This window comes from Lepidochelys kempii, chromosome 5 (assembly GCF_965140285.1).
Source record: "Lepidochelys kempii isolate rLepKem1 chromosome 5, rLepKem1.hap1, whole genome shotgun sequence".
Lineage (NCBI taxonomy): Eukaryota > Metazoa > Chordata > Testudines > Cheloniidae > Lepidochelys > Lepidochelys kempii.
Window position 1 is genome coordinate 64,610,075 of NC_136384.1, and position 20,763 is coordinate 64,630,837.

Sequence of the window (20,763 nt, forward strand, 5' to 3'; positions counted from 1 at the left end):
ATCAAACCTGATTTTAAAAAACTTGAATTCAACTAAATTCAAAAATGTATATGCTTGTTTTGTTAAAATGTTATATGTTTGCTGTTGAAGAAAAAAATCCAGAATACACACGTTGTTTAAAAAAAACAATTTTAATATCTGTCTGGTGATGTTCTCCTCCTAATACAGAATGGCAAGAAAATCCTCCGAATATTAATGATTAACCTGTTCAATTGGAAATAGTTCAACTCCCAATGACTTCATAAACATCTGCTTCAATTACCTTTGGTAAATGAAATAATCAAACAATTATTCATTTTCTGATTTAGCTATAAAACTAATCTGATAAGTTTTCAGAATAAATTACTGTTTAAAAATGTATAGTGTGTACCTTCTAAAAATGAAACGTGCATCTGTTTCTGAGTTGTGAAGAATATGTATTAGGGTTATAACAACCAACAAGAATGCACTTTTACGTAGAAATCCGTGATTAAATTGAGTCATCCTGACTAGTGATTTAAATCAAATCCACCTTGGTGCGTTTGCAGGACTGAGGCCTTATGTGCCATTTTGGAATGCAAGCTTGAGCATTTTCCCCTTGGATCCATTAAAGTAAGTGGGATTGAGGGCCCCTGGCATCTCATTCACTTGAGTGTATAATAAGTAGAGTTGTGCGAATAATCACTGAGGTGAGGAAGGGGAATTTGGTGGGGTTTTTGTTTGTTTCGTGGTTGTTTTTTTGGTGTGTGTGTTGCTGTTTGTTTTTCTTTTGACCAGCAAACCAAAAACAAACAAAAATCATCTTGCATTGACCTAAAATGATTTTTTTGTTTTGTTTTTCTGTGCAAGAAAAAACATGGAAGAAAATTAGGTTTTGGTCAAATGACAAGTTTTATTTTCCACTATTTTTAACTGTTTTTTTTATTTTTTAATTAAGAGCAAAGCAAATTTTGGAAATGTCATTCACAAAACTGGTGTTGGTGTTGCTGCAGTTATACCCCATAGCCTTGTAGTTAGAGGACTCACCTGGGATGTGGGGGACTTGCATTCAAGTCCCCATTCCTCCTGATGCACAACAAATTTTTCAGCTTGGGTCTCCCACATTGCAGGTGAATGCAATAACCGGTAGACTCTAGGGTATTCTGGGGTGGAGCTCTCTATTCAAGCTGTTCCACTTATTGTAAATACTCATACAGAATGACTCTGTATTAGCCTGGTGGTTAGAGTACTCATCCTGGGGGGTAGAGGGTTGGTCACCTTGGTTTCAGTCTCTGCTCCATTGAATATTTTATTATTTATCCAACATGGCATAGCTTCAACCAGACAGATTATGACCCACCCCCAAATACACTATAGTTCAGTTGTTAGGGTCATTACCTGCAATGTGGGAGACCCAAGTTCAAAATTTTGTTGTGAATCAGGAAGAATGGGGACTTGAACCGAAGTTTCCTGTATTGCAGGTAGCTAATCCTGGTGCTATAAGGAATATAGAGGTGGCAATGCCTCCACCTTCTTTGATGGTTTTGTGAATATCACCTAACTTGCCTTGTGACTCTCTAGGCTGGAAAAGAAAACTGGCTGGTACTATTCAGTGAATTTGAGTCACATTCATGAATACTTTTGGTCAACCTGAAACTTCATTTTTCCACAGATAAACTATTAATCTTAAAAAATTCACTCAGCTCTAATAAATAAAATGGTATCTTCCACCAGCTCTTGATATGTTTGGAGTTTTTCAATAAAACACTTCAGTTTGCAAGCATTTGATGAAGTTTAATAAAGGCTGCCTAGTCAAGGCTGCTTAACTGCTTCAAAGTACTGTCTGTGAGGTAATGAAAGATAATTTGACTTATTAGTCTTTTTACCCTCTATTGGTGACTCATTGTGAAAGTGGACTTGATCTGCAAAAGATACGATGCCTGATTTAAAAAATAAAAATGTTCTTCCAAACAATAGCTGCCAAGAGTAAACTCACCAGTACCCCTCTTGCCATTCTGATTAAAGCTAGTTTTATGGTAATTGAATGTACAACAGCAAACGTGCCCTTAAGTCCTATTAAAAAAAAATGCATTGCTGTTAATCTTGAATAGTGTGTGTCCACTTCTATGTGTAGATTCTAGTTTGCTCTTCTCTAGATCTGAGAGCTTATTATGGGTCATTATTATTCACTGCAGTGAGGGTTGTGTTTGGATCATAAATACAAATTACTGAAAATAGTGAAGTGCTGTAAAAGATGGTACAGTAAAAATGTAACATTGAGAGGGATTTTATTCTTAATTTATTAATTTTGATTGTAACCTCCTCATATTACTCTTTTAAACAATTCCAGAAACATGGAATTCATGCAATACAAGTGAACCACCTCATTGTAGGGACCAGACTACTCTTCTTATTCCATCATCAGACCCATGGTTAACCTTGCTTCCTCTGAGGGTGATGCTTTTGAGAATGCCCTTTAAAGATGGAGTCTCTTTTTTCTGAGAGCTGCTCTACCATCACTAGCAATTCTGGCAACAGTACATAGGTTGTAATGCTTGTTCCTGTAACAGAAACAGACCTCCAAAGTGAAGGAATGATGCTATATATTGTAGATTCATGGATGGTAAAATTGCTTATTATGCCTTTCAGCATTTCCATCCAAAAAGATAGTCGTCATATTCCTGAAAGGCTTCCGCTCTAGCACTGTTTATAGTCCTTTGTTTCTTCTGACTACCATTATTAGACTGAAACTTATTCTTTTGCTGTCCTTTGTGTAGTAGGGAGCTGTCTAGATTTGTGTTTGTTTTTTTACTGGCTGTTTGGCTAGAGTAAAAATGATAGATGGTGAGTGGCAACATATTCCTGCAAAGTAATTAAATATCAGTTTGTTGTGGTCATAGCTTGATAAGTCGTTCGTTAATTATGGTAGTGGTTTTGGGGATGCAGAAAATGCATCCATGCCAAGGTTCTCAAGGTCTGACCAAACCAGTTTTAATTCTCAGTCTCCTCTGCTTGATCCATTTTTTTTTTATTTTATTTTTTTTCCTTTTATAACCCCAAAACTTCCTATTAATCCTCTCTGGAATTCCTGAGAACTGAGGCATTGTCTACACAGGAGGGTTCTGCACCAATGTAAAAAGTGTCTGACTTGCATTGGTGCTGCATTCTCTGGCTGGAAGCCAAGGTAAACCATATCATTGCAGTGAATATACATTAGGGGCTCACTTTTCCTGCTACATTGGTGTAACTACACAGATGCCACACTCTCCTTCACTGCTGTAGACCTGAAAACACACTTTTTCCCCCTCCCACACACATTTTCCCCAATGGCCTTCTCCAAAGTCTCTCCAAACATCTTCCTTCTGGCATTTTAGCTACAGCAATATTTGCCAAAATTACAGTAAAATATAATTGGTTTGTTTAATGTCTGTCTGCTGTAGATCTCAAACTACTTTATGCTGGTGGATAGGTATAACTGTCCTTGTTACAGGTGAGGGAACTGAGGCCTGAAGTCACAGCAGGTCAGTGGCAGAGTCAGGAATAATAGAACCCAGGTGACCTGACTTTCATTCCAGTTCCCTACCAACTTAGTTATATTATCTATTTTGACTTTTTTGATTTATACACAAGAAGACTAAAAGAGCACCTATGTATGGCTGTAGGTGGCTTTTGACGGTATTTAGAATTACAAGTGTTGTAACTTGCATGTCCCTGAGTTACTTCCCTAATAATCTGGAAAATAAACTTTTTGATTCAACCCTCACACTTTAACTAAAAGCCTGTCTTAGAAGATGACTTCCTCGGTGTTACCAAGTTTGTTTGCCATTTTTCATAAGCTTTTCTGAAGAGAGGCGTGGTAGACCCTTAATTCAGGGATAAGCTATGGAAGGTGTAATATCTACATATTCTTAGCCAAATTTTAAAGTGTCTGGTTTTTATTTAAAAAAAGAAAATCCCACTCAGTAGTGGTGAAGAGACTGATGTTTGCCTACTTGACACAAATAAATAGGGCAGAATTACTAGCTCTTACAGCATTTTACACAGCAACCTCATTAGTTAGGTGACTAGCCTTACACTTGCCATAAAACTAAACTACTGTTCAGTGAGCATTTGCAGTAACCATTTCAAGCAATAATAAAAATTAATCATCTGATATCATCAGAGTCATTTTAATAAATACAAGGGTTTAAAGCTGTTGCTGGCTCTTAATTTTTTTTTTTTTTTTTAATTTCCTTAAGAGAACTAGTTCTCATATTAGGCCCCTTCTAATGTCGTCTACCATGTAACAGATCCGTCTGCTCCCTAGCTGTTAACCCTGATATCTTTCATCAAAGGAATCAGACAAAAAAAAAAACCCATACAAATGCGGTGCCATAGGACAACCAGTAGTGGGCAAGCTTTTGTGGTTCGTTTACTGGTGAAGAGGAAGAATTACTGATTCTCATGGGAATTTTGGTCCTATTTGTAAGGAAAATAAAAACTCTCCTAGTGCTTAAAATAGGTTTTCTAAAGTTGGTGAGGAAATAAAATTTTAGCAAATGAAATAAGTAGAGCTTTTGATTCTTATTTTTTTAGATGTTTTCAGTGTGCAATGCTTAATTTGGCATACTGAGTAAAACAGAACAGAACATGCAAAATGTATGTCAGTATTAAACTACTTATCGTGGACTTAGTTTCCTAGAAAATTCATTTTAAATTATTTAAAATCCCTTTTGAAGGGTGATTATTAAATTTCTCTCAAGGGTATAAAATCTGCACCTCATGAATGCCCTTCATGGAAGAGAGATCCTGCTCACTTTCGAGGAATAACTTTTTTTTTTTATAGAATAGGGTTTTTTAATTAAGATGACAGCTTTTTTGATGTAAATTGAATTTTTCTGCACAGTTAAGTATTCAATTTAGTTAAAAATATGCGTTAGTGAAGAATTCGAATTAGCTGTAGTTAATACTTTGTAGTGTGTTCTGTTGGAACATTAAACTGTATTGCATATAAGTTGCTTTAAACTGAGTTATTTTACAAGACCGTTAAACTGCTGTTTTCCCTTATGGATGATCACCAAACATTTAAATGATGCACTTACGTAACTTGTGGGAAATATAGTAGTTATTTTACTACTTGTAAGGAGCATAACTAAAGATTGTTATCCTGTTCAGAGTTTCACTTTAAAAGAGGTATGTGGTGAATCTATATCATCTAACCTATAGCTATCAAATATCTTCAGCCTGTGGGCATGTCTGAACTTGAAGCTGAGGTGTGATTCCCAGCTCTAGGAGACATACTTGTGCTAGCTTCATCAAGATAGCATGCTAATAATAGTTGTGCAGCTTCAATAGCATGGTCAGCAGCTCAGGCTGGGCACCTGAATATGTACCCCCTGGGTATGTACTTGGGGTGGTTAGCCCTTCCCAGTGCTCCCCACTGCCTGTCTACCTTGGATGTGGTGCTACTGTGGCTACACTACTATTTTTAGCATGCTAGTTTGATGAGAACTAACGTAAGTGTCTCCTCAAGCTGGGATTCGCACGCTGCATCCTGTAAGTCATCTTAATAAGCAGCTCTCCAGATTATCTAAAATGATAGTCTTAAAATGAAAATTAATGAAGTGGGGCAGTATGTGTTGTTCTGTGTTGGGTATATACCGAAAAATATTTCATTTCCAGTAGAAAGCTATTTCAGGACTGCTCATCAGACAGAACTGACTTCTATACAAGTTAGTTACCAGTTTACTCTGACTTCTAGGGCTAGGAAGCAATTGGTGTTCCTGAAGTATGGTGTTTACAGAAGGCAAACTTCAAATTCACCTCCGTAGATTTAATTACCTGTTGCTCTGCATCAAGGGTAGTCATTTACACATGGGCAAAGGAAGTGTAAAATGCAACAAAGCTGGAATAGTAAAGTGTTACACCCATTTTGCCCATATGTAAATGACTACACAAGGTACAGGGTACTAGGGAATATCAGTCCACTGTGCAGAATCAGTATGTTATGCATTGCATATCTGTAATTGTCGTCATACCAGGATTTGTGTCTCACACACACAAAACTACAATCTATTTTATTTACACAGCATAAATAAAACTGGATGGGGAAATGCTATAGCTCAGACTATAGCAGCCCAACAGTCTGTCCCATTTAAGAAAGGATGCTGCAGATAATCTTCCTGGAAGCGGGCCCTACCAAATTCACGGTCCATTTTGGTAAATTTCATGGTAATAGGATTTTAAAAATTGTAAATTTCATGATTTCAGATATTTATATCTGAAATTTCACGGTGTTGTAACCGTAGAGGTCCTGACCCAAAAGCGAGGGAGGAGGGAAAGGGAGAGGGGGAGCTGCAAGGTTAGCGTCTGTGTGGTGGGGTCGCAGTATTTCCACTCTTACTTCTGCGCTGCTGCTGGTGTGGTGCTGCCTTCAGAGCTGGGTGGCCAGAAAGTGGTGGCTGCTGGCTGGAAGCTCAGCTCTGAAGGCAGCACCACCTCCAGCAGCAGTGCAGAGTAAGGATGGCATAATATGGTATTGCTTACACGCTTACTTCTGTGCTGCTGGAGGGATGCTGCCTTCAGAGTTGGGTGCCTACTCTCTGGCCACCCAGTTCTGTAGGCAGCGCAGAAGTAAGGGTGGCAGTACAATCCCCCTATAATAACCTTGTGACCCCCCATTTGGGTTGCGACCCCCAGCTTGAGAAACGCTGGTCTCCCCTATGAAATTGGTGTATTATAGGGTAAAAGTACTTCACAGGGGAGACCATATTTCATGGTCTGTGATGCGTTTTTCATGGCCGTGAATTTGTTAGGGCCTTACTTATCAACACTAATGAAACCTCTTTTTGTCCTAGCCTTGTTAACAAATACATTTCTTGGATTTCCCTCCTTATCCAGGGAAGAAGGGGTAAATGGCAGAAGGTTCTAGTTCTGAGAATATTTAGAGCCATTTAATTCAGTTCTTAAAAAGAATTATTCTCTAAAACCAGATAAATGGATCTGATTTCAGCAAGGGACAAGAAGGGTAACAGATCCATCAGACTGCGGGAAGGCTGCTCATAAAGCCCACTCAGGTTCTGATGGGCTTTGATCCTATAGTTTAAACATATATGTGCACGGTGTTCTTCCATAGGGGTTGTTCTAGAGTGCAGAGTCAGTTTTCTGTCAGTCATTAATTCTCAACCATCTGAGAAGTGTTTATATGAAAACTACTTGGTTCCATGCCCCTCCTCCAGAACAATGTTCACTTGAACTAATCCTTTTTCATTTCTAAGGTTCTGAGGTCTGCTTAGCCCTGTCTCCTGGCCTGAGCATCTTCTTCTAATGTTGTAAAAGGGGGTAACAGATTTGTAAATCCTGCTGAGAAGAGGAGAAGTCCAGAGTTGCACATATTGAAGTTTCTTGCTCTCTATTTAGAGGTACCTCTGGTTCTCTTTCTTAGATAAACTTTTCATATGACTTTTTCCTGCAGTGCTGTGGGGTTCTGGCATGATTGTAGGTCAGACTCTGTGTCTCTGACGCTTCTGGCCAATAGCTGAAGAGGCAGACTTTACAATGTTATACCAGGGTAGCCACAAGAAAAGTGACTAACTTCCCCCAAATGTCCTTCCCCTAAATGTTGCTCTAAGTTAGAATCTTACATTAAAAAAATAAAACAACAAAAAATCTCAATCCTCCTGAATTCATTATCTGGTGTATGACTTCTCCTCTGATGGGAATGAGGAAAAGCAGAGCCTTGGGGTAGCGGAGTCTACTTCTAGTTCTCTGTATGACTGATTATTTTTAATGATGTGTATGGGATTTGAGGCCTCTAGTAGCAAGATTTCTGGCTAAACTAGCCTGTTTTTTTTGGCACTTAACATGTTATCTAACTGTAATAATTGTCAAGAACATACTTGTCTTCTAGTGAGAGAGCACAGAGTGCTATGGATAAAAGGGCAAAGTTCATATTGTGTGTGTGCTTTTGGGTGGGGGGGTTAGGTGCTGCCTTAATTTTTAATTTCTTGACCTCCAGATTGTAGGTGTTTTTTTTGTTTGTTTGTAAAAGCACTTGGTATATGCATTTGAAAAACCAGGTACATTAATTGTACTCATCTAAGGTATTTAGTTAAATCTGTGATCAGAAGGTATCCAGTCCTAGAAAAAATACTAGCTGAAGTGAACTGTAAAGACCTGTTCAGCTTTGCTCAATCACAGCAAGGTATCCCTGTCCTTTTACCAAGAAGTTATGTGAAATATGATTCATACACTGAAGTGTAAAGTACTTTCACTCTCCTCTTAAAATTTTTTAACGCACTGGCTTTAGTGATTTTATTTACTTTGACAATGGAGCTTACATGTATTGATGAGTAGTAATAAATATCTAGCTGTTAGGACTGTTACTCCTTTTTTACCTGAATGGAAAAATGGATAATCTGAATTAATCCAAGAGGTGAGATTCTGTGCTGCTCCTTTTAACTGCAGTATAGAATTTGCTGTCTGGAGAGAATGGGACTAAGGGGATCTGAAGCCACCTTTGTGCCCACCCAGTTCTGGGTTGCTATGTTAGTGAAACAGTCCCACTGCTGCAGCCCTGCCATCAACATGCTGTCTTCAGTTCCTACCCCAAGTGAATGCTCTCCAGCTGGATCAGGATTTTTCAGAGCCCGTTTCTGCTGCTGCAGCCTCTTGACTTAGTGGACGGGGTGAGAGAGGGAGTAAAACTATTGTCCAAGCTATCTAATTGTTTGAACAAGGTATGTCTCTGCTAACAAAAGAGTACTAGGCTAATAGCTTAAACTCTTTAATGTGTGATACTGACATGTTGCTCTTCAAGTGGTTAAGATTAAAAAAAAAAAAAAAACACCTCATGTAACTATAGAACTTGTTGTCACCCATGTGAAGTCTAATCCTTTCTTGTACTCTGTCGGCCCCAGTATCTTGGGATGTTGACTTCCATAGGCTGAATATACATTATGGCTTTTTTTAAAACAGACAAACAACCATTTCAGTTTTTAAATTTGTCTTTACATGGGATGCGAACTTGTATTTTAAAAGGGTAAATAGAAACTCCCAATTTACTTCCTGTATGCCATTCATTGTTATATACTTCTGTCATGTCCTCTCTTTTAGCTCCTCTCTAAGCTTAACAGTCCCAGTATTTTCAGTGCTTTGTATGTCAATCTTTCCATATATCTAATCATTTGTCACTAATATTTGGTCCCCTTCTACTTCTGTTGTATCTACTTTGAAGCAGGGTGATCAGAGCTAATCATGGTATTAAAGATGAGGTCCATTTACTTACATAATATAACATTTTTAGTATCCTTTTTCTATCCCATTCTTTTATAATTTTATCATCTTGCTTAGTTATTTGATCAGTGGTGTATATTGCACTATCCACAGTAATGTCCAGAGGTAAAATCTTGGCTCCATTAAATCAGTGAGTGTTTTGTTGTTAACTTCAGTGAAGCCAGGATTTTATCCTGGTTTCCCCACCACCACCGACCCACCCCCACCCGAGTGATGACAGCTAACTTGCAACCCAACAATGTGCATGAGTACTTCATTTTTTTCCTTCCAGTATGTATCACCTAGCGTCTATTAAGACTGAATTTCATCTCCTAATAGTGACCATTCAAGCGGCTCACACACCGCTGGACAAGAGAGAGAAACACCACTGCATGGAAGGGACTCTTGTCTGGGAGTGTGTGAGCTGCTTGCACACACTAGTGTGACCAGGGACAGCTGCCCATCAGTTTGGTGCTCACCCCAGTGGGCAGGGCTTGGGGTGGTACAGCCACGCTGGAGGAGCTGCCTGCACGAGGCTCTGGCTCCTGTGAGTGGTGGCCCAACATGCTGCTGCTGCTTTTGCCACTGAGATTCCTGGTAGAGCCCTGCAGCTTTGCAAATATCCGATTTATATCTGTGGATATACATGAATAGTTAGTTTCCCTAATAGACTTTTAGGAGGGACTTTGTTGGGGGCATTTTAAAAGTACAAATACTTAAATATAAATAATTATAATAAATAAAATAAATTAAAAATATCAACCACTTCTCCTTTATCCATTGTTTTATAGACCTTCTCAAAGAATTCCATTAGACTAATTTGTAAGCTCGTCAGAAGAAGAGCCGTTTGTGTGTGTGCCTGGGGCTTATAGGTGCTACTGCAGATACTAATAATGGATTTGAGAGGCACAATTTTCTTTATCTCTGATCACATGTTGATCTTTGTGTTCTATAACTCTTTCTACCCACTTACTTGGCACTTTCTGGAAAGGGGGACAATATGTAACAATGAGGACTAAATGCCTATCAAATTTCTTTTAAAGGAAGTCATTAGTGGAGTTAAAAATAGAAAGCCTTCAAAAATTGCAATTTTTGCAGCATTATTATTTATGAATCTAGCATCTCACAGAATACTAGAGATGTATACCATGTTCCAAAGAGATCACTGTTGAACGTCCCCCAATCCTGCAAAGACTTCTGCTAGGGGGAACTTCAAGTAGGTAGATGAGTGATCCCCCTAAGTTGAATGAGCCTATATACACTGCAATTAGGCACGTGTAAACTTTTGCAGGACCACAGCCTAAATGGGTGATGTGAGAGAAGGATCAAAACAGCAACTATTTTGACATGATGATAGGCATAAGTCTTTTCACTTTCTTGACTTTATTTCAATATAACCGACTTAATTTCTTTTTTCCCATCTGTGCTAGTGCCTCAAAATCTGTACTCTACAAGCCTTGTTGCCTGTTGCTCCTCCTAAATACTGAAAGTCCTCCTTTAAAGCAGAGATGTAGGGCTGAGTATGACAGACAAACAAAAAGAGCAAATACCCAAGTAGCAGGTGTTGGTGTTCAGAGGTAGGATCCTGTTTCCTGGATATGGGACCAGTGGTCTTCATGGACAGTCGTGTCGTCTTGCCATCCATCAACATTAACTTTGACTGAACAGTTTATTTGTTTTATTACATGTATAAAGTTTCAGTCTGGAATGTATGTTTACCATAATGTGCTAAACTCCTAGAAAAAGAGACTTGTAATGAAAACAGTGGCATAATCTGAATGTGCAGGTGTGTAAATGTTGCCTGTCATAAATATAAAGGGAATGGTAAACACCTTTAAATCCCTCCTGGCCAGAGGAGAAACCTTTTCACCTGTAAACGGTTAAGAAGCTAAAACAGCCTCGCTGGCACCTGACCAAAATGACCAATGAGGAGACTAGATACTTTCAAAGCTGGAGGGTGTGGGGGGGAAACAAAGGGTTCTGTGTGTGTGTGTTTTTTGCTGGGACCAGAGCAGGAATGCAGGTCAGAACTCCTGTAAAGAGTTAGTAAGCAATCCAGTTAGATATGCGTTAGATTCTGTTTTGTTTAAATGGCTGATCAAATAATCTGTGCTGCATGGAATGTATATTCCTGTTTGTGTCTTTTTGTGACTTAAGGTTTAGCCTAGAGGGATTCTCTACATTTTGAATCTGATTACCCTGTAAGGTATTTACCATCCTGATTTTCCAGAGGTGATTCTTTCACTTTTTCTTCAATTAAAATTCTTCTTTTAAGAACCTGATTGCTTTTTCCTCGTTCTTAAGATCCAAGGGTTTGGGTCTGTGTTCACCTATACAGATTAGTGAGGATTTTTATCAAGCCTTCCCCAGGAATTTTTTGGGGGAAAGATGTTTCCAAGTGGGTTGTTTCCCTGTTATATTTGTTAGAGGCTTGGTGGTGGCAGCAATAAAGTCCAGGGACAAAAGGTAAAATAGTTTGTACCCTGGGGAAGTTTTAACCTAAGCTGGTAAAAATGAGCTCAGGACGTTTTTCATGCAGGTCCCCACATCTCTAGCCTAGAGTTCAGAGTGGGGAAGGAACCTTGACAATGCCATTGATATAAAGTATGTGATCATGAGCCCTTATTTCTATAAAGATTGATTGGTATACTTTGCAGATGTTCAGCTACGTGCTTTTGTCTGGCATTTGGCTTAGTAACAGTTTGGCTCAGTAACAAATAGTTGCCTAATAAGAGTTGTAGTGTTTACTACTTAGTCTAGTTGCAGATAGTGAGTGAAAACACTACAGCATCCATAGTTCTGCTCATTTTGCTTTTTTTTTTTTTAAGATACAATTCCATTAGACCCTTTTTTGGTCAGATATCTTGTCTCTGCATTGTGCATCTATTCTTCAGTATAGAAGTGTACAGCATGTGACATAAAGGTTAACAGGATTTTCCAGTTTGACCAGAGAGTTTTCAGAACCAGAGGTCCATTCTTAATTGCGTACCTACATTTGTATGTATAGCTATGTCTACGCTACCACAGTATGAATAACGTAGCTGGAGTCGACATACCTTAGGTCAAGTTATCACGGGATGTACGCCATGGGGGGGTTGACAGGAGACTTACCTTACTGTTCTCGTTGGGGTAGAGTACAGGGGTCGACTGGAGAGTGATCTGCAGTCGATTTGGCAGGTCTTTAAACCCGCTAAATCGACCGCCGATAGATAAATCTCAGAGCGTCGATCCCTGCCGTAGTGTAGACCTGCCCTGAAATTACTGCAAATCATGGATGGTATTTGCACATAGGTAGATAGGTGACTCAAACATGTGGGTTTGCAACTACCTATCTTGGATCCACTGTTAAAGTAATTATTCACAAAAATTTTATACATATTTGTGGTATTTTAGGCTTCCTGTTTTGAAAACTTGGCTCTCAGGGGAATGTTAATCTTTGATATTTTACTTTTACTCTATTGAGATAAAGAAAATATTTTAAATGATTAGCATATATTAAATGTGCAAATATGAAGAATTTAAATACAGATCTATAATTTAAAGAACTAAAACTGTTCTCTTTAATACAGTAATCTCACAGTTATAACTTTCTATTTCAGCAATTTAAAGATTAAAACTTTAAAAACGTTGTATTTCAGCCTCAGAAAAAGAAACAAAAAGACCCGAAGGTATGGAGTTTTGGACACCAACATAGAAAATATGGAATTGACGCCATTAGAACAAGATGACGATGATGATGATACAACATTGTTTGATGCCAATCATCCTCGAAGGTTAGTGTTTAGAAGTTCAGTGCACTCTTATAGGATGGAGGAATGATGGGGGTCAAGCAACTTCACTACATATTCAAAAGCAAAGCATTTATTGTACATACTAATTTTCAAATGAAGTAGTTAGGCGAGGAGCATCACACTTGTTCAGCAAAGTGACAAATTACAATTTTACATGTGGTCAGTGGCTTTTGCATATGGTTACTTTATCTGGACTCTCAGCTTATATTCAGATTTTCAGAAAGTCTGGTGGACCACGTAAATGCAACAAATGTGAGCCTAAATTTAGGGACTCTTTAAAGTGGCTTAGTTTTCAGAAGTTGTGTACATCTACAGTCTTGGCTTCAATGTGCATTATAGATGCTAAACATAGGCACTTCAGTCTATATTTAAGAACCTAACTGTTCCTAACTGAAAATTCATCAGGGTAGATACCATGGGAAAATGGCACAATTATTAAAAATCTAATGTTGTTGCCTTTGGGTGTTTGTGCCACAATCTTCCTCACTTCTATGTAGAAAAAATGTGTGGTTCACAATTCTGTGCCTAAATCTAGTGCTCGGGGTTATGTGAAGACTTTATTTTCCCTCCTTGTAGCTAGAGATAGGGCAGGTACTTTAATAGGCTTTCCAATAAATGCCAACAAGTTGGCATGACTTAATTTTTTTCAAGTTGTGACAAAGTTCCTCCTCTACCTTGGTGGGTCCTGCACTTTTTGGGTGATTTGCTCACCTCAGAGGTTCACAGCAGCCCTCCATTTAGCCACTTCTGCTAGAGCCTCAAACCTGCCATACACTGAACTAACCTCATCACTGTTCTCCATTTCCCCCATGCTGGCCAATCTCCACAGTCTCTGTTGCCCCACGTAGTGGGTCAGGGACAGGCCAGATCCCTTTCCAAATTAGACCTTCCCTTCTGGTGTTGCTCACAGACCAGGTCAACTCCTCCTGTGTCCGATCAGGAGTTGGGGGAACCCGGGCCCGCCCTCTATACCGGGTTCCAGCCCAGAGCCCTGTGGATAGCCCCTGTCTGTCTCCTGTATCAGCTGTGTGACAGCTACAACTCCCTGAACTACTTCTCTATGGCCTCCCCTCAGCACCTTCTTTATCCTCACCACAGGATCTTCCTCCTGAAGCCTGATCACACTTGTACTCCTCAATCCTCCGTCAGCATACCTTCTCGCTCCCTGCTCCTTGCACGTGCTCCACGAACTGGTGGGAGGTCCTTTTTAAACCAGGTGTCCTGATTAGTCTGTCATAATTGATTCTAGTATGTTCTTAATTGGCTCCAGGTGTCTGAATTAGCTTGCCTGTCTTAATTGGTTCTAGCAGGTTCCTGATTGCTCTAGCACAGCCCTTGCTCTGGTCACTCAAGGAACAGAAAACTATTCATCCAGTGGCCAGTATATTTGCCTTCTAGCAGACTCCTGTACCCCACTGGTCTGGGTCTTTCACAAAGTGTACAAGGAGTCTAAGCTCTGCTTAGAAATGTAGATACAAATACCCATTCTTGGCATCTGTGGCTGTAAAGTTACTTTGTACTCCTGTAAATGAGTCTTGTGTAAAGCAAGGAGGAATCTGAGATGCTTTCAAGTTCACTTCATACAGAGATTAAATGTTATCTCACCTGCTGAGAATTGGAGTATCTGATCTAAAAGGAATGTGTAGCTGGTATAAGACAGTTTTTAAAATACTAAGCTCAACATATAGAGAAGAACTCTGTGTAAGTTGAAAAACTTGTCTCTCTCACAAACAGAAGTAGGTCCATTAAAAGATATTACCTCACCCACCTTGTCTCTCACTTAGTGGTGAGGCAGATTACTGTTTGTAGAATTTAATGCAGTAGACCACTCCAATCTGTCACATGGAGGAGCTACATTTGGAAAACAAAAGTACAGATACACATCTCTTTCCTGTATATATTTTTCTTTGTTTTGGCAGAATATAATATGACTCAGTCTAATTTTTTTCCTCTTAAAAAACTTTTGCAGATTATATTAGATTTTCTATATTTTGACACTGCAGTGTATGTAACAGATGTTCTCACTATCCCACTTTCTACCTTTGTATGTCATTCTCTAAACTTAATTCACATTCTGCAAATATGCCAGAAATCAAATCCATAGCTTGAAGCTTACTGTGCACTAAGAGAGAGCATCTTCTGTGCCCTATTTTTTTAAAAAACCTTTTCTCTTCTTGTCTTTTTGATAGTTATTAGGTTGGTTTCAAAGTCATTGTAACTATTCAGTATTTTTTATGTATTTATTTTGCTGCTATGACTTTAGAAAGGCCTCTATTTTTATGACTGCTCCATATATTTTTCTGTCTTTATGGATCAAATTGCCCAGTGTTAATACTTAGACCATAAGTCTTCTAAACCAGTATGTTTATATTTCGGAAATTATTCCATTATATGATAGCTAATTAATACTACGGTATCTAATTTTGCATAGTATTCCTATCATTTCTCTCTAGACTTAGGCATTTCTGAGATTCTCACATAATATACTTCGGTGGTCTTCAGCAAAGCATCTTCATTAAAAGCAGTTAAATTGCCACAAATCCTCTTAGCTATGCAACCTGTCATGAAGTACCTCAATCTAAGTGTGCAAAGCAGATTGCAGTATCTGCAGTAGAGCAGTGTATCTTTCTCCCTTGACAGAATAAATGAGGAGGAAACGGGGAAGAGAACTGCTGACACAAGTGTGTTGGAAAATCAAGACTGCCTTCGTTTTTCCATTTTGCCAGCCAAAAAGGTGTGATGTAAAGGGTGTATATGGGCATCCTTAGCGGCCTGAGGGCTAAATATATTGCTGTACAGAATAAAACCCAAAGGGACAAATTTGACAGTTGATTAAATCTGAATGGGATCGTACCAAAGATCTAGTCAGTTTTAATGAGATATTCAGTAAATCGTATTTGTTCCCCTTCAAAATATACCTCTGGAACTTAGGTTGCCAATGCAGTGGCTAGAAACTGGAACCTTCCTTCCAACAGTTCAGAGATGATAAACTATTAAATTATAAAATAAATAAATAAATTAAAATTGCTCATTTGAAAAACATTTTGTAGTCTTTAGAATGACAGCTGTTACCCACATTTAATTTATCTGCTTATATCGCTATACATTCTGGCAGCTATTAATGTAAATAAGGAACACATCTTGCTGCTGAAGATTCTAATAAGATGCTTCAGTCAGAAAATAGAACCAGACATTTTTTGTTCTGACTCTAAGAAAACTAAAGAAAATAGTGGTGGTTATGGGAACCAACCATGTACTGGACCTGAGAATAACAGTTGTTCCTTGACGCAGTTGTTAGATACGAAGAGGCTATCCATTGTAAAATTCACACTACTACTTTGAGATGGCGTTTTTATAAGAAAATTTAACGAAATGTGACTTCTCCATGGTAAAAGTGATTATAGCACCATACTAGCAATGCAATGGAAAGTGATACACACTAAGAAATCAGTTTGAGGTGCTTTAGGTGCCACAGTGATGGGAACAGTATCAGAACCTAGATAGAAAAGCATTTTATTTTTAAAAATCTGTTTTCATGTGTTACTAATGGTGTTCTTGCAAAGCCCAAAGCAAAATTTCTTTTCAGTTTTGTCTGTCTTCAGTCTTTTTAAATATTCTTATTCTTATTATTACGTGGATTAAGGGATTTTGACCCATCCTATACTTGCTGTATAATATACTAGCATGGTGATGATATGCTCATGCTCTGTTTTGAAAATCACTTGTGTTTGCTTCCACTTTTATAAGAGGAGACTGCAGCTTAATATTTGCTCTGTAGAGTTGCTGTACTCCACAAGACTGAAACCTCAACAGTTTACTAGCTTGCAGAATCTGAGTTCTGCAAGAATAGTGATTTGAGACAGAGTAACTCTGGACAAACTAACCAAACTTAAGTTAACAGAGAGCAGTGATACTCAGACTTAAGAGCCAAATTAGCTATCAACATTCCCCAAAAGAGCCATGGTAGTGTGAATTGTTTCATTTACTTCTCTCTATCTATATTATTCTCACAGCACAATGACTGACCAAGTGTTATTATTTTATCAACTATACTTGGTTAATAACATAGAAAAGGATCCTGATTGGTTAATAACTTAAATTGGTTAATAATTAAATCAAACATTGTTTTAATATTATATGTGTCTGGCATTTTTTTTAGCACATTAAAGAGCCACTTGCGGCTCACAAGCCTCAGTCTGAGTATCACTTACCTAGAGTTTCAGTTAACCAATTTAGAAAATTATAGTTGTACTATGTACACAGCACAGACATAGCATAAATGTCTCCAGAAGAGAATAGCCTGCTAAACATTCATATTTAAGAAATATTAAGGTAAAAGTGTTGCAGAGAATTGAACTTGTTCTTTTTTGTGTCTTGCAAAGGAAAGAGAGCTACAAAGTCCTAATTCATTATTCAAGTGTCTTGAGCCACCATCTCAGGATGAAAAGCTAGGGCAAATGGCTTCCAGGGGCTTCCAATTTCATCCAGTCCATAATATAAGAAGAAATTAATCTTGAAAATCTATGTAAATCAGAGGCTTGCTACATTCTCTCATATTGCACAATTTATTTAATCTTGTAGAGAAACTCTCAGCCTTTGCAAGAGGTTGATTCAGCAGCTTATTAGGACCCCTCTTTCTTCCCTCCCACCCCACCCCCCCCTTTTTTTGTCTTCCAGTGTTTTCCTCCATTGCTTGTTCAGGTAGTCCATTTGAGTTACCTGTAGAGAATAACATTTCAAACAGTTGCTGCTAAGTTAACATTCCCATTTACACACAGTATTTACGGAGTATTGCTGCTCAGTGGCATTGTTTGGAGGATTAGTGCAGAAATTTGAAACCTGGGTGTAGGATGCTTAAAAAGTACATCTTCATGATTAGGAGCGTGTTGACTCTGGTTGGACTTTTGGTAGGTTCATGGCAAGCACTGGTGTAATTAAATCTTTTGAAACTCATCACTTTTCAACCAGTATGTTTTAATGATTATCGGGATCTGTATTATTCTTAAAGGAATGACAGGTAAGGATTTAAAGGCCTAGAGAGTTGATTTAGGGATGGAGGAGAATCTTGCAGTTGCCTGTAGAGAAGGCACCTAGTGCATCTGAACATCTGGCTGACTGGTATAATTTTACTTCCAAAGGTTTTTTTTTTATCATTGGTGGTGTTGATGTGCACAAAATGTTTATCATAGAAATCTGCTGCAACTCCAACCCAGATTATACAGGAAAACCTTTTTTTTTTTTTTAATTTTTAAAACTGATAAACCCTTTTCTGTTCTACAGACTGTTTCATTTATTTTTTTATTGTTTAGGTAAAAACAAATTACTACATGCTACAGTGAAATTAAAATTGTAACACAAAAACAATTTCCTATTTAAGGATGACTGGCTATAATGTATGTAGGTGTACTTCAATATTGCAAGAATCTAGTGACTGACATATGATTTCAATTTGTATAGTATCTGTTAACTATTCAAAAACAATTTGGAGTGAAGTAGTTGCCTAATTTTAAAATTTAAAAAATGGAAGTGAGCAAGAGAAATACGGAAGAATAACTTTTTGAAAATAAATGGTGTTTCTGAGGCTAAGATTGCATACAGGTTTTTCTAGCTGGGAGGAGCTACAAAGGTTTATGTGCTTGCACTATGTCAAATTCGTGTGAAATAACCATGGGGAGTCTGGTGCTAGGTAGAAGGGGACTAAAGAAAAGATATGTGAGGTCGGCTGGAGTTTGTCTATCGTGGGCTTTATAAACAAGGAGGACAATTTGGAACTGTGTCGTGAAACAAATGGTTGAGCCAGTAGAGTTAGTACAGGATGATTTGGAACTGCAATTTGACATACTTGTAAGTAGATACTTGGATAGCTGTAGACAAATGTCATGGAGAAACAGGTGTTTGTATTTTATCTCTTCTGTAAGATAAGATAAAAAGCTATAAATTGCTTCTTCAGAAAGACTTGCCACACTGGTTCTCTAAAATAACAAAACACCGTGTAAAACAAACACCTGACAACCTGCATTAGAGAATACTTGTTGGCATTCAAATTACTTGCAAAAGTCCCAGAGGTTAGAATATAGCCCTCAAGTATCCTCTTCAAGATTTACAAGAAGCAGCATCTACTTTAGGCAGGTGAAACATCCTGACGTTAGCCAGCCTTGAAGTTTACTGCTGAAGTTGTGAATCAGGGGAAAAAACCACAAAAGCCTTTGTTACTTAGAAATAGGGCATTTCAGTAGATCATAATAGTGAACATGTTTGGATTGAAAGGGATCAGACCTGGTGTATTTGAATATTGTGGAAACCCAATATTAGTTTTAAAAGAAATCAGATTGAGAAATCCTTGGTTCCTAAATACAATACTTACTTTGCAGTACATACTATAGAATCTTAAGTCTTTAAACTATTCTTTTTGTAAAGATAAACCTAGCATGGAGAAATCATCCTTCAAAATGCACTATTCCATCATTATACAGTATAACAGATCGATGGAAGGATATTTTATGTATGAGGCAGACTCCTTTTATCAGTACCAGAAGTTATTGGGTTTTTGGACAGGTTTAATCAGAGCAAAAATATTTTAATTTCTTTTGTTTTTAAAGGTGTTTAAAAATGTATATGTTTAAAGATTACCACCTCTGTTTCTTCTGTTGCAGATAAGTATGTGCCTTTCATTGAGAGAAATTAATCTTAAATCAACAGAAAGAGGAGGTTATGCAGGAGGAATAAGAAGCCAATATATCAACAGGGTTGGGGGGGGGGGTATTTAAAGTGTGTATATTATGGTATGCTTAGTTTGTTGCAATAAATACTATAACAATTTGTTGTACCTCTTTGTACATACAGAAATACTCTAAATTCAGAGGGGTGTGCACTAAAATTCAAAACTATTTGGAAAGGAGATTCCCTTTTAAAACAGGGTATTTTCTGCTTATTTGAATTCCCTATTTGTGTATATGTATTGTATACTTTTCTGTACCAATCTGGAATACGTTCACTTATTTTTGCCAGTGTAATATTTTAAGTCCATATAAACAACATCATCTTATGTATGTGTGAATTCTGTAGTATGGCTAGATTTTGTGTAGTTTAGTTGAGTTTCTTTCCCTATCTTGAAAAAGCTCTGTGCCAAACTACTGCCTCTTGTTTTCTTTTGGGTTTTTTTGTTTGAAATATTTGACTAAATGAATGTGAGTTATTGTATGTAAACATTATTTAAAACTGCCTAAGTGCACCAATAAAATGTTTACAATATTCCTAACATTTGTATGACACTTCATTTATGTAGGTTTTAAAGTTGTCTTTGATAGGATCCTGAGAAATATGGTAGTGTTATGGCCATTCTAGTCAGCCAGTTATGACTGATAATTGTTCCATTAGCTTCTCTAACAAATGCAGTCACGCTGACGTAAAGCTGGTGTAACAGTGGAAAATCTGGCTCCAGGGGCCACTTTCTCAGCTAATGTAAGTCAGTATAGCTACATTGACATCAGTGAAGCTACTCTGACTTCCACCTGCCGAAGATCTGGTCCTTGGTATTCAAAGCCACCCAAAAATGGTAGAGCAAGAAGCCTTCATTTAATCCTGTAATCCTTTCTTTAAAATATTCCAAGATAATGGAGTGGCTGATATAGAACTCAGTAAGTAAAGAGTTTAAAGGAAGGTCATATAACTAATGTCAATCAACATGGGTTTATGAAAAAAGATGGGTTTATGGAAACTCAGTTGATGAGTTTTTAATGAGATTACAAGTTTGGTTGATAAA

The 20,763-nt window shown here is 37.9% G+C and overlaps 1 protein-coding gene across 2 annotated transcripts in view; it reads left to right on the forward strand.

Annotated features, from left to right (window-relative positions):
* Positions 1-20,259, forward strand: part of FAM174A (family with sequence similarity 174 member A) — a 32,225-nt gene extending 11,966 nt beyond the window's left edge. Inside the window, exons 2-4 of one of the 2 annotated variants that reach the window (XM_073344592.1) lie at positions 10,641-10,787; positions 12,849-12,983; positions 19,655-20,259. In XM_073344592.1, the coding sequence (XP_073200693.1) occupies positions 10,641-10,787; positions 12,849-12,983; positions 19,655-19,658 (286 nt within the window). In that variant the 3' untranslated portion in view covers positions 19,659-20,259. The remainder of the gene's footprint in view (positions 1-10,640; positions 10,788-12,848; positions 12,984-19,654) is intronic. The other variant, XM_073344593.1, reaches the window with a different exon arrangement.
* Positions 20,260-20,763: the final 504 nt, after the last annotated feature.